This window comes from Thrips palmi, unplaced genomic scaffold, assembly GCF_012932325.1.
Source record: "Thrips palmi isolate BJ-2018 unplaced genomic scaffold, TpBJ-2018v1 HiC_scaffold_17, whole genome shotgun sequence".
NCBI lineage: Eukaryota > Metazoa > Arthropoda > Insecta > Thysanoptera > Thripidae > Thrips > Thrips palmi.
In genome coordinates this window covers 12,765,806-12,779,562 of record NW_023144626.1, presented here as the reverse complement: position 1 = coordinate 12,779,562, position 13,757 = coordinate 12,765,806, and the positions used below count along the sequence as shown (strand labels likewise).

General features: G+C 42.9%; 1 protein-coding gene across 1 annotated transcript; it reads right to left on the bottom strand.

The window, feature by feature from the left end:
- LOC117643337 lies at nucleotides 1–8,530 on the bottom strand. The gene is made up of 5 exons (XM_034382183.1): nucleotides 8,407–8,530; nucleotides 8,134–8,339; nucleotides 7,819–8,067; nucleotides 303–407; nucleotides 1–221 (listed from the first exon to the last, which is right to left on the bottom strand). The coding sequence occupies exons 1-5, from the start codon at nucleotides 8,505–8,507 to the stop codon at nucleotides 1–3; spliced, it is 882 nt and encodes a 293-aa protein (XP_034238074.1). The 5' UTR covers nucleotides 8,508–8,530.
- Nucleotides 8,531–13,757: the final 5,227 nt, after the last annotated feature.

Below are 13,757 nucleotides of genomic sequence, written 5' to 3'. Positions count from 1 at the left end.
TCACAGAATAAGCAAAGAGGCGTTTGCCTTCTGAGTTTTTGTCAGTTGGCTTTTTATATTCATGACCATACGCCTATACTGAAATGCTGTTCTGACAATTTTCTTTGCATCATCTGACATGGAGGAGGGATTGACCCCACTCATAGAGGCAAGCTTCTTCTGACTCATCCTGGATTTAGGAGTGTGAGAACGATCACGTGCTCCTAAAGTTTCAGTTGATCCTATAATCATGCAAAGGAAAAAAGTTGAAAAATAGGTAAGGACCAAAGTAGAAGAAAAAAAATTGAGTGAGCACTTCTTACGTCTTCTAGCCTCCACCACTTCACAGACGACAACTTTAGCAGGGGGCTCCAAGTGCTTCAAATCTAGATCTGGAGCCTCCTCATCCTCCTCACGAAGTCGTTTGCCTTCCAGAAAATTGAAAAGTAAGGAGTATAAAAATCAAATTTAGGGCTAAAACTTCCCATATTGCAGCCCCTACCCAAAAGCAAATTTTAAAAAATACGATTTCAAGAAATCCTAGGAGTCACGAAGTCAATATGGTTATTGTGTAGGAGTGTGGAGAAAGGAAAAAAGTTGTGTAAAAGGGATAGGGGGTGGTTTGGGTACGAATGGCAGTGGTACCAGTGTGGTCGATGTGCCACCCGTCAAAATTTAAACTTGGCAACAAAAAGAACTCAAAATGCCGTAAAATTCGAAAAATTCCAATGCTAATGTATTCCACAGTGGAACATCTTTGAAGTCAATCATTATTAAAATGTTCGTGGGGGAAAGGAGGCAGTAAATTAATTTTCGCGGGTTGGCAACAATCTTCTCGGCAACTGCGCCCTTGCGAAAATAGCGAAGCCGAAAACACGACTGTTAGAAATTAGCTCCGAAATTTTATGGAGAAAAACCCTATAATCACGTTCATGGAGACTCCATTCATTTTCCATTTTTTTCGGAGAGATTTTCTCAGCGCTTATATAGATGTTCTTCGGAGCATTCCTTGGGTCCAGATAGGAGGTAAAATGGAAGTCTTTTCTCAAATATATTAAAGAGTACTTCGCTGAAGCTTTTTTTTGGTCTGAAATGGTCAAAGAGGGGACAACCTCATTCGAGCTCATTTGACTTATATCCTGTAGCTTTCCCTTTATATTATGAAAACTGAGCTCAAAAAGTAGGGGTTCACCCTTCCCTCAATTTTAAACTGGTTGCAAACCTTTTTTTCGTGTTTTTGTGATAGTGCAGCATGCAATTTTGTTCAAAATTCCGAAATTTTTCGGAGAAAGCCCAGAATTTGCATTTATGGAGAGCTCCATGCAGAAGTTTCGGAAAAACTCCATGATTTTTAAATTTTGTTTCGGAATTTTCTGACAGTGCGAGTAGTCGCGCGTTCAAACTGCCCCGCCATTGTTGCTGACGTTGAATTGTTTGGCTTGTTTCAAAAGGCGGTTCTCTAGTCGTGTTTTCTTCAATTCTGTGTAATAGTTCTCATTCACAACGTAACAACACCACGACGGTTGGTTTGACAAACTTTATAAACTCAGGAGGGATGGTTTCGAATCGCAGATGAGTCTTGTTCGAGGAACATGAGCACTGAAAGTCGCGAGGTGGAGCGATGTGGTCATCGTGCTAACTGAATGAAAAGAACCATCAAACAAAAACTAGAGCTAAGACAGAGCTAAGAAGTATAATTTTGTTTTGTTGATTCAGTAAAGAGTTGACAAATGAAAAAATTGTTCTATTTTTTCAATATTTTTAAATCTTTTCTTCAACATGTGTCCTCAAAATATATTCAGATATAATGTCATAATTTAAACAGATTAATTTTGTGGTAGAAAATACACATTGAAAATAAAACACAAAACTCACAATGAGTGTAGGTTTCCATGTTGGTATGACTGTGTAATGTTCCGCGCATGAGCAAAGACATTCCCATTAAAAATTTTCATCAGGCAGTGCCAATGAAAAGACTGCGTCCAAAAAACCCTCTTGTGCGTTACATCTGTTCTATCACAGTCGCGGAAAGTTTTTTTATTCGAACGTCCTTTTTTAAAGAAGCGACCGTTTTTGGGGTAACCTGTACACAAGCGAAAAGGAGCCATGCTATTGGTTGGGTTTGGCTCGGCTCCCCCCTCTCTCTTCCCTTTTCGTTGACGAGTCGAGCTTTGCTATGGGAACAGTGATTTTGACGGCAATTTTCTCAAAATTTATCGCAAAGATTTCAACCATATTCCAGAATTGAAATCACGTCTCAGAATTCTACCAGTCTGCAAAATCTCATCAAAATCGTACTGAGAGGTTTCGACTTGCATAAGGGGCCACGCGATCAAATCCCAGCGAGGCTGAATCCTGGGGGATACTATAAGGCTACTTCGTGCCTAAAAAATTACCGAGTATACTAATTTGGCTGAGCGATAGCGAAGCCCGTTACTCAGGTGGGGTTGAAAAGTTTTATTTGAAAGGTTATTGAAAGGTCTTATCACCATTCGGTAAGTAATTGGCTGAGCGATAGCGAAGCCTGTTACTCCAGTGGGGTTGGATAGTAGGGTGGATCTTAAATTCTGACCCCCGGTTTTATTGGCGAAATGGGGTCCCTAGGATAGTAGAAGATCGTTAACGAGTTGCATTTGATCCGTAAAAAATTGTATCAGCTTTAGGGGAGGGCTCAAAACTGGGTCAAAACGCCTAAGTTGGTGGTTTTTCAAGTATTGCCGCCGAACCAGATGAAATATCAAAACGCCTGAGGTCTGAAAAGATGCGGAATTTAATTACCTTTCCAACGAGCTATGAGTCATTGTTGCAGCACAAATATTTCCACTTGAATCATTGCATTTTATGCCGAAAAGTGGGGTCAAAAATATTAAAATCAGTCCAATTTCGGTAGGGTGGAGTTCTAAAATTGGCCGAATCGACATCTCTTCAAAGAAATGGATGGGTCTCAACAAGACAAACAAAAAATGTCAACACATGTTATAGGCTAAGATGCGAAATGAAGCAGTATTTTAGCCTCAAAAGTGCCAAAAATCTTCGTTTTTCCACCAAAAAGGACATTTAGCGTGATTTTTTCGGGGTCTAAGGAGCTTTGGTCACGAACCTGCTGGGAGTCCGGGACTTTTCCTTTCAGATTTGAGTTAAGGTGGTCCCGGCTCACCTGGAAACCGAGTTTGGTCAAGTTCCGGCCAGCCGGCTGGCCCTTTTGATGGAAAAAGGATGATTTTTGGCACTTTTGAGGCTAAATTACTGCTTCATTTCGCATCTTAGCCCATGGCATGTGTTGACATTTTTTGGCCCGCCCTTCTATTCAAAAAATAGGGGGAGGGCCTATGCATTTGCCTTTGTGTCTGTGTGTTGTTGTTGTTGTTGTTGTTGTTGTTGGCGTCTGTGTACAAGGAAGGAGTTGAGCTAGAGTAACCAGATTTGGAGGGTACTTCAGGAGTACCGTCCAAACAACTAATCCGGTGGTGCAAATCCCGTCCGGGTCGCACAAGGGCTGCTGCAGGTGCATCATGGTTTACATGAGCGGGAGGGGGATTTCCGCCATTATTGGTGCTAGCAGGGCACATAGGGGTATTTTTGGAATCGGGGCGACGAGACAAGATGAATGGACCTGGTCCCGACCCCATCGGCCGCTTTTACAACCCGGGTGGAAGGATCTTTAGTTAAACTGTAGTTTCAACTACAGTACCAAAACTGCAGTTCCCGAACTAAAGTTAGTTTTAAAAAGAAACTGAAGACTAATTACAATTCCACTTTGCAGTTGAAATTGTAGTTTTCTGTCAGTTCACAATGTAGTTTTAGTGTTGATTTGAAGTTCAGTTGGAGGTTCAGTTTAAGTTTCAGTTACAATTTACTTAATATCCATTTCTGGAAGTAAAGCGACTGCTGAAAATAAATATTCAAAAACTGTCTCTCATCTAGTATGTATCCGTACTTAGTATATATTTTAAACATATTCTCTTATCGACATACTAACGTTGATAGTTATGTCTCAAAACTAGTACGTTTCCATACTTCTTATGCAATCTTCTAGTTGTATCAAGTAAAAGTTACATACCACTAGGGGAACTCAAAATTACAGTGGCTGCTTCATTGCTTTTAAAGCAGTTGAGGTTTACGTTGAATTTTTTGTCGTCTCCCTTTAAAAAAAGTATCAGGTTAAAAGCAAACGTTTATGGTTTATAGCTAATACAGTTGGCTTTACTTTATATGGTATAGTTGTTCGCTGTTTAAAAATTTATGCAAGTTTCCCCTTTTTTAAAGTTAGCCTCCCTAAAGAGACAAAGTAACCTTAAGTCTGCGACAAGTTTACGTAAACTGACTTGTCGCAAAGGTCCAAAATATTTTGCGCTTACATTTTTTATACTGACAGTTTAAAATTAAAATTGGTCATAAAATGCAAGTTTGTCATGAAGAGGACTACAACTTTACATAGGATTACTCTAAAATTGCTTGTAGTTTAAAAGATGTAGAAAAATTCTTAGTTTTGATTTTTTTTTATTAAATCTAAATCAAAGTAATTCTGTTAAGTCCTTCATATACCCTTTTTAAAATAAACATAATATTACATGCTAGTTGTATTAAATAACACTTTCGTTGAGTGAAGTTGGAGCAAAGCATATTGACTACCGCGAAAATGGACACTTAGTGCATCATCCGCTAGGTGGCGCTAGTGTCGCATCATTTACGTCTTCGAGTTAAAAGTGTTCTTGCAGCCGATCAGGGGAATATTTTTGGATCAAACTCTGTGCAGGGCAAATATTTGAGATGCTATGACTCTACCACAAAAGGATTGACCTCGATAGGTGGAATATTAGGGAAATAACTTTGAGTACAACTTTCCTCTCGCGTACGGCTACGGGTCGTAGTTTGGTTAGGCTCCGATCGCTGTGCCCTCAAGTGCATCAGTCCTCGATGCGAAGAATATATTTTACGAGTGTTCAACTCCGAGAGGAGGTGACTCCACTCACGAACACCTTAGGTTGAAAACACCTAAGGTGGCAAAATGAAATCAGGGCTGAGGCTCTATTTTGAATTTTCACTCTCTTTTCGGAAACTGAACCCCAACTACTCTCTTTCTAGTTATTTCAAATGGCTTTTAAGTTGTTCGAAACTAAGGTTGAACTGCAGTTTGACTGCAGTTTAACTAGCACGAAAATGAGGGAGAAACTATAGTTGTTCCAAATAACTGGTAGTTTTTGCATAGTTTAACTGCAGTTTTACTGCAGTTGACTACAGTTTAACTACAATTTTTTTTCTCTTAAAAGTTACTTTTAACTTCTTGATTTTTTAAATTTTTTTTCACTTAAAACAATACATTTTACAACAGAAAAACTCCTGTTTTGTCATATAGTTTTAACTGCAGATCCTTCCACCCGGGAAGTTGGCCAGATCAGGATCTTCAAAAAAAGGGGTCGACCGACTAAAAAAATTTATTGCAGATTTCGATTCGTCTCAGCAAGACCTTTTCAACGAGGGGTCGGAAAGGGGGTCCAGGAGCCCGACTTCGTCTTTTAGTCACATCAGGATCATGAAAAAAGGGGGTCGACCGACTGAAAATTTTTACTTAAGTTTTGGATAGGTCTTGGCAAGACCTCTTCAACGAGGGGTCGGAAGGGGGGTCCAGGAGCCCGCCTTCATGAGTTATGGGAAAAAGTGCGACGGACACGTTTTGCGCTCCTGCTGTGCCTCTTTTGCAAGGAGTTGCAGTAGCATGGCAAATATGTGTATTTTCGGAATGAGGGCGAAGAGACCAATGAAATGGGCATATTCTAAGGACAGTTGGAGTAAAAAGTGTAAGGACTATTGCATATTGTGAATAGAAGGGCGGGCCTAAGTCACGATGGTACATCGATAACTTTGCTTTACCCGCTCACGGTGTGTGTGATGCGAGCGGGCCGAAGGCCCGGGCCTTCGACTGGCCAAGTTGGGTCTGATGCGAGGGCCGAAGGCCCGAGAAAAGGCCGCCGGCAGGCCAAGCTGGGCCGGCCCCCTGTCGAACCGAGTTGCCGGCGCAGCGAAGCGGAGCTGGCAACTCGGTTCGACGGAAGGGCGGGCCCTAGCTTGTTGTTTGTCTTGTTGAGACCCATCCATTTCTAGAAAGAGATGTCGATTCGGCCAATTTTAGAACTTCACCCTACCGAAATTGGACTGATTTTGATATTTTTCACACTAAATTCTTATGGACTTTTTAATGCATAGTTATGCATGCACAGATACGTCCATATGTTATGTATAATATTATGCATCACTGTGTACATTTTATGCAGGAAGACGCATAAAATGTGCACAGTGATGCATAATTTTATACATACCTTATGGACGTTTCTGCGCATGCATAACTATGCATAAAAAATGCGTCCTTATGCATTTAAAAAGTCTATAAGAATTTAGAGTGTTGACCCCACTTTTCTGCATAAAATGCAATGATTCAAGTGGAAATATTTGTGCTGCAACAATGATTCATAGCTCGTTGGAAAGGTAATTAAATTTCTCATCTTTTCAAACCTCAGGCGTTTTGATATCTCATCTGGTTTGGCGGCAATACGTGAAAAACCACCAATTTTGGCGTTTTGACCCAGTTTTGAGCCCTGCTCTGAAGCTGATACAATTTTTTCCGGATCAAATGCGACTCGTTAATGAACTTCTACTATCCTAGGGACCCCATTTCGCCAATAAAAACGGGGGGTCAGAAATTAAGATCCACCCTATTGGATAGTTTTGTCTGTCTGTCTGTGTGTCTGTCTGTCAGCACTACTCCTCCTGAACGGCTCGGGCGATCTGGCTGAGATTTTGCGCACTTTTTGGGTATGTCCTTGGCTCGGCACACGCGAAATTTCTATATCGTAGCTCAACTGGTTCAGTTTTTATAGCCGAAAAACACCTAAAAAACGGCGAAAAATCGAGTTTTCTGCCGGCAAATGCCTTCAGCCTTGAAGAAAGGGGGGTCAGGGGGGCAGAGCCCTCCAGCCCCGGCTAGTTGAAAAGTAACAAGGGTAGAGATCGTGTTATCTGTGGTTGCAGCAACTCTATCTGGAATGAAGGGGGGTCTGGGGGCTGCGGGGCGGAGCCCCCCAGCATGCAACAATTTAGAAGTAACCGACGATGGGCAAGCCATGGCCTGCCGAAGGCAGGCTAGCGCCGCAGGCCAAGGTAGGTACGCAAGGCGCGGATTGGAGGAACTGGCAGCGAGACATCGCGAAGCCTGTTACGACAAGACGCGGTCTGGCGTAAACCTACCTTGTAATGAAAATAACAAAAATACAAGGTAGGTTTACGCCAGACCGCGTCTTGTCGTAACAGGCTTCGCGATGTCTCGCTGCCTGTTCCTCCAATCCACGCCTGGCGTACCTACCTTGGCCTGCGGCGCTAGCCTGCCTGCGGCAGGCAATGGCTCGTCCGCTGTCTGTTATTTTTTAACTTGTTGAATGCTGGGGGGCTCCGCCCCCCAGACCCCCCTACATTCTAAATAGAGTTGTTTTATCTACAGATAACACGATCTTGACCCTTGTCACTTTTTTACTTGTCGAGGCTGGGGGGCTCCGCCCCCCAGACCCCCCCTCCTTCGAGACAGAGGTGATCTGCCTGCAGAAAACTCGATTTTTCGCCGTTTTTTAAGTGTTTTTCGGCTATAAAAACTGAACCAGTTGAGCTAGGATAGTGAATTTTCGCGTGTGCCGAGCCAAGGACATACCCAAAAAGTCTGCAAAATCTCATTGAGATCGGCCGAGCCGTTCAGGAGGAGTAGTGCGGACAGACAGACCGACAGACAGACAGACAAAACTATCCAACCCCACTGGAGTAACAGGCTTCGCTATCGCTCAGCCAATTACTTACCGAATGGTGATAAGACCTCAGCTGATTTACAACTGAATTCAGGGGTGAATTCTGCTGCTGACACGGAATGAGGGGGCATGCTGGTGCCTGGATTGGAGAACCACAAGGGTTCTTCAGAATGGCCACCAGCACGCACAGCATCATCTCGGTCAGCAGCAACAGTAGCACCATTGAGTGGTGAAGAGGCACCAGTTAGAGGACTAGCCTTGGAACTAGAGACGTGGTTAGCAGCCCCTGCCATGACAGGAACTGTACCAGGAGAGATAAGTAAGGAAGGACCCTATAGAGAAAGAAACACAAAGCTGGAAAACTTACCATCTGGCCACGAAGGCTCTTCAGTAAGAGGCTCGGGCAGATGCAGAGTTGGCTTTGCCCAGCTGCCCAGATAAGAGCGGTGTTCGCCATCAAAGTACTGAGAGTTGGTAAAGTGCTTAGGGCAGATGTATCTGTCTTGATGAATCTTAATGGGACTAAGGTTCAACAAGTCTTCATTTCCCGACACTGTCACGCAATGTTTCAGTCTGTAAAGGAGAAATTACGGTCAAAAAAGTTTACTTGTCATAGGTTATACAAACGAAAGATACTTACCTGCAAATTCTACGGGGGAAGCGGTGCATCATTTTCCCGTCTTCGGAGACGGAAGATGCCGTACACCCCGAAATTGCACATCTTCTGATTTTCGGAGCCATAATTTATGGCCCATAAAATAAACATGTGGAAATGGTGGAAATCATGGAGGAATGAGAGAATTCAAATTTCGTCTGCTCAGCCCTGTTCACAAGGTACAGGTTTACCTCGAAGCAATAAAAATCCGTGGCCTACTATATTTTTTCAAAACCATTAATTTTAAGCTTATAAGGTGAAAACTCATTAAAAAAATAAAAGTCTTGTTCATACAATGTGTTAAATAGTGACAAATTTTCCTTTAATTTGCTTTAAATATGATTTAACATCATCGAATAGTACTTTTGGCAAGTTGGCAAAATTCTTGATAAATAGTTTTGAGCAAATCGACGCGTCTTTATAGAATAATCCTAACTGTTAGAGCAGATCCAAGACAATCCTAACCGTTAAATCAGGTTTGTAGCGGATGACTTTATAAAGTCGATATTCTGCCACCAGCTGCCCCATTCTTACGAGGTAACGAGTACGTGAAATCGTGTTTTCCAGTCCCTGACTCAGCGGATAGCATTAACTCGGCCCGTTACAAAATATCGCAAATTTTTTTAGATAAATGTCGCGTTTGAACAAACCTCCATGTTTCACGACGATTTTAGGACTGGTCGTTTCTTTCTGTTCCAGATTTTTGGGGACGAGGCACTGCTGCACGGTATTGAAATCAGCGCCGCTTGGCACGCGCGCCACGTCCCGGTGTACCGCTACCATTTCGTGCTGGACGCCTTCAACGTGCTGTCTACCTTCCTGTCCATTCCGACGCACGTCCATTGTAAGGCGTCATGCATTTGTTCGTAAAATGAAGCAATGCTACAATGCCTCTATGTTCTTCGTAGTTACAAAGAATGTGCTTTGAAGACTTCACGGTTAAAACGGTTCCCAGTTTTCCCAGGAAATCACCTTTGTTCCTACCATGCGCTTTCTGGAAAAACCAGGAACCGTTTAAACCGTGTTTTTGGAGTGGGAGTGAGCAATCTGTTGTGTTTCTCGCTCATCTTTGCACTTCTTTTTCCAGTACCAGGTCATGGCGACGACATTGGCTACGTGTTCCACCCACGAGTCCTAGGAAACTCCAAAGTCCTTGGCAAACGTTGGCGAACAGGAATGGAACGGATGCTTGCTTTTATAACAAATTTCTGCTACCATCGGTAAGCTACCTTCATAATGAGGTATCAGGAGTGACGTAGACTGAAGGAAGATTGAGGTGGGAGTAGAACGTTCGTCAGCCAGGCGTTAATTATTTTCTCGTGGGAGATTGTTTACATCTCAGATATTTAATTTCTACCCTTCTTCCAAGAAGGGTACCTGTGCCTTATGTTGCCTCTAGCTGCGACTGGAGCTTCACGCTACTTTTCGATTGGTCTTTTCCAGCAACCCGACGCCCAACGTCACTGAGCACACCCCTGTCCTCTGGCCGCGCCAGGCCCGGGGCAAGGACGTATACCTGGAATTCGGCGACGAACTGACCGTCAGGCGAAATTTGTATCCCGAGCGAATGGAGCTGCTGACGAAGCTGTACAGTCAAATCACACGCCACTCAGTGTACCGAGTTCCTAAATGAAAGAGACCAAACTGGCGAACACACCTTCATCTCTTTTTCAATAAAAATTGCATTTGCTCTACCTAAAACCAGGGTGTCCCGCGAAATATGTTTGTCACATAATTTGGTAGATTCTGTGTGAACGGGACCAAAACGTAACATTAGTGCTTAGCTCTTTCACATTTTGAGCTCAATCCCAAGGGTCATTTTATGGGCAATTTCATGCTTTTTCAGATGCATTTTACCGATTGGTAAAAAGTTAAAAACTTTGGCTGCAATCGTGCGCGCAGTGACACCATGTAATTTTGCAGACCATTTTTGCATAGAACAGAAAACATCCTAATTCAATGCTAAAACAAAATATTTTGTTTTGAAAATGTTGTATAAACTTTCCTCTTTAAGATGTTACCTGTCGTTTGTCTCTGGCATTCATACTTACCTTTCTATTAACGTCCAAACAGGAGGTTCGAAAATCGTCAAAAGTACGTGCAAATGACGCTACTGCCCCCTTATGAGAAACTCAACAGGCATGGAGAGGCGCGAAAATCCAATTGGCAGGTCGAAGGACGGTTGATTCGAAGACGAAACGCGTTGATTCCATTTTTCGAATGTTTCGGTATCGAACCGTCGATTCCGTGAGCGAATCGAATCGAAACTACGCAGATTCGATTCGATTTCGAACAATGCGCAGAGCGATTCTCTCACGTTTCGGGGCAGTTTCGTTTCTTCTGACTCCTGTGCCCAAACGAGCGCAGATATCGACATGTGGTTTGTTTCTGATGTTAGGGAGGGCCATTACCCACTAAAGGCACACATTTCGAAAAGTTCACGTGCGTTGGATTGGTCGGTCTACCTAGCGTTTGGAATACCCTAAATGTAACTTCCGTGATTGTACCTAGAGAACATACTCGAACTTTCCACCCCCAGTATGGCGGTGTGGTTCGAAAATGCTGCCACTGACGATGGTGATTCGAAGCCTGGCATGTCTCAAGCTGAATTCAACTGAAGACCAATACGCCAGACTTCTTTCAAAGGTACTTATGCTGCAACGAAAAATATCCACCGCATATTCAATTTCACTACACAAATTTCGAAAAAGCACTCTGGACTCTCCCCAAGCTAAACTTTTAACTTTCCATGACATAACCCATCAAATTTGAGTCCCTGGGATATAATTGCTTGGGTCGCGAAAATCTAAGATGCTTTACACAGTCTCAAAGCGGGCTAGAGCATTAAAAAATAGCGTGTATCAACAATTACGTGTAACTTCCGTGGCACCCTTTACCCAATGTTGCAGCAGCACTAGGTGAAAAAATTTTCCGCTTAAATGTCGGGCTTAGAGTATCATTTGACCCCGGAACGACTTATAAGCCACAGCCGGCCCAAGTCAGCCGTTTAAGCCGACTTTCACACTTTGTAACTTCCGTGATAACGTAATTTCCGTGATCAAAACACCCACTCAAACGTTTGGGAATACCTTAGGGCTCATGTTTTTAGGAAGGTAGTACAAGGCCTTTACTATAAATACCATTGCCATAACTGTAGCACCCAATTATCAGAGAAACTTAATGGGATAATTCTCACTTTCAGCAAATCAGAGACGTCAAAACTAAGGGAGGGTGGGGCACCATGACCACTGGGACACCATGACCAGGGGCACCATGACCACCCCCCTCGCTCTCCGGAACTACATTGCCGACGGCAAGCGGTCGACCGGACTTTCGAGAGAATAGAATTCTAAATATTTTCAGCCAGAGCCCTACCTTCTAGCTTCAAGGGTACGACCATAGCACCTCGCCAAAATTTTTGTTACAGCGTTTTGGCTAAATTGGGCGTTTTTCAAATCTGAGATTTTTTTCTCACTCTCACATTTGAGGAGAAAAGTTCGATGTCTTAAGTTTTTCTCAAAATGTCGGCTCTCCGGCAAAATATCCAACATCACATTTAATTCTAAGTAGCTTTCTACTTGCTCGGGGAGCCTTAGAGTCGTAAACTGCATTGTGGGGAGCCATGACCACTTTTTAGTGGGGCACCATGACCATACATATTTGAGTGTTTTTTCTCATATTTTGGTCTGATAATGATTTATTTTCGTCGAAAATTTGCTGTTTGCTTCTGAAATTGTATAAAGGTTGAATAATTGCTGCAGAATAGATAGTTTTATCACAAATCGTGAATCACCAGGATGATTAAGAATGGTTCTGAAACTGAGACTTGAAATGGTAGTTTCTCTTGCACTAAATGAGCTCCAAACCGCAAAAGTTGGCCGCGCAGGCGATCCGTGGCTACTTTGCACCAAGATGGCTCTGGCATTATGAGAAACAGCATTTAATTCACTTGTTTGCAGTGTAGTAACCGCGATAATTTTCTTAAAATTTACCAAATTGAAATCTGCATACGAATTTGGATTCGTCTTAGCAAGACAAACATAAAATGTTAACACATGTCATAGCTTTGGATGTGAAATTTGAAAGCCTTAGAGCGTTAACTGTTTTAAACCGTTCATTTTAAGGCAACTTAGAACGTTTGATACTTCTAAGGTTTTTACAGTGTTTTTTAGTTAAGTTGACTGGCCTGATGGTAAGGACAGCGATATAAACAATTTCAATGAGAATACTGGTAGAAAGTACACTTATTTGGGCCAAAAAATTACTATGGTCATGGTACCCCATAGGTGACTACTTTGCGTTTTATTTTCTAAAGTGTTCTGTGAGCCTGCCGTGCATTGCAGACAAGTTCCAATGGGTGGAAGAGGTCCTTGGAGGTCCAATGAATCCCCTCATGCTGGAAACTTAACTTTTCGAACCTCACGGTGGAGTAGAGGGAGGCACAAAAAAAGTGGTCATGGTTCCCCACCCTGAACGGCTCGGCCAATCCGGCTGAGATTTTGCAGGGTTATTAGGTATGTCCTTGGCTCGCCACACACCAAAATTCAGCTTTGTATCTCAATCCATTCGGTCATATTAGCCAAAAAAAACTTAAAAAACGGCAGAAAAAAGATAACTTTTTAGGTACTTTCAACTTTTTGTCAAGTTTCAGATCGTTTCTTATGTTTTGGAGGCTGCTGATGACGAAAATAGAACCCGTTCGGACCCCCAACCGAAAGTTGAATCCCATTGGTGTAGATTTTGATGACCAAATGCTATTATTTGAGGGGATCACGCCCATTTCTACGGTCTGCCTAGGAAAGCAGTCTGCCGAAGGCAGGTTAGCGCCGCAGGCTAAGTAGGTGTATACGCCAGGCGTGGATGGTCGAAACTAGCGCAGCATCGCGAAGCCTGTTACGACCAGACACGGTCTGGCGTACACCTACCTTGTATTAAAATGAACATTAGCCCTCTAGTCAAGCCAGCAATAGTCGAAATGTCAAGGTGATGATAGAAAGCAGCAAGTTAAAACCACTTGATAGCTGCATCCCTTGCCGTCGTGTGTCAGGGTGAGGCACCGGCTCGCTCTGGAGAGTCATTAGGCTCGTGATTAACAACACAGTTTATGTATCATTTTCTTCAAAACGTCGATAGTTGGCACTTGTATTTTATTACAGTGTAATGAGCGTTGGCAGCGCAATCCACTGCAATTTGGATGGAAAGACTTCACGTCAAAATATCGCGAGACATTAAAGTCTCGCCAAGATTTGGTCAGACCTAAAAGTCTCGTCAAAATTTGGTCAGACGAAAAAGTCTCGCCACAAAACGGTCATACACAAAAGTCTGACCCCAAAATG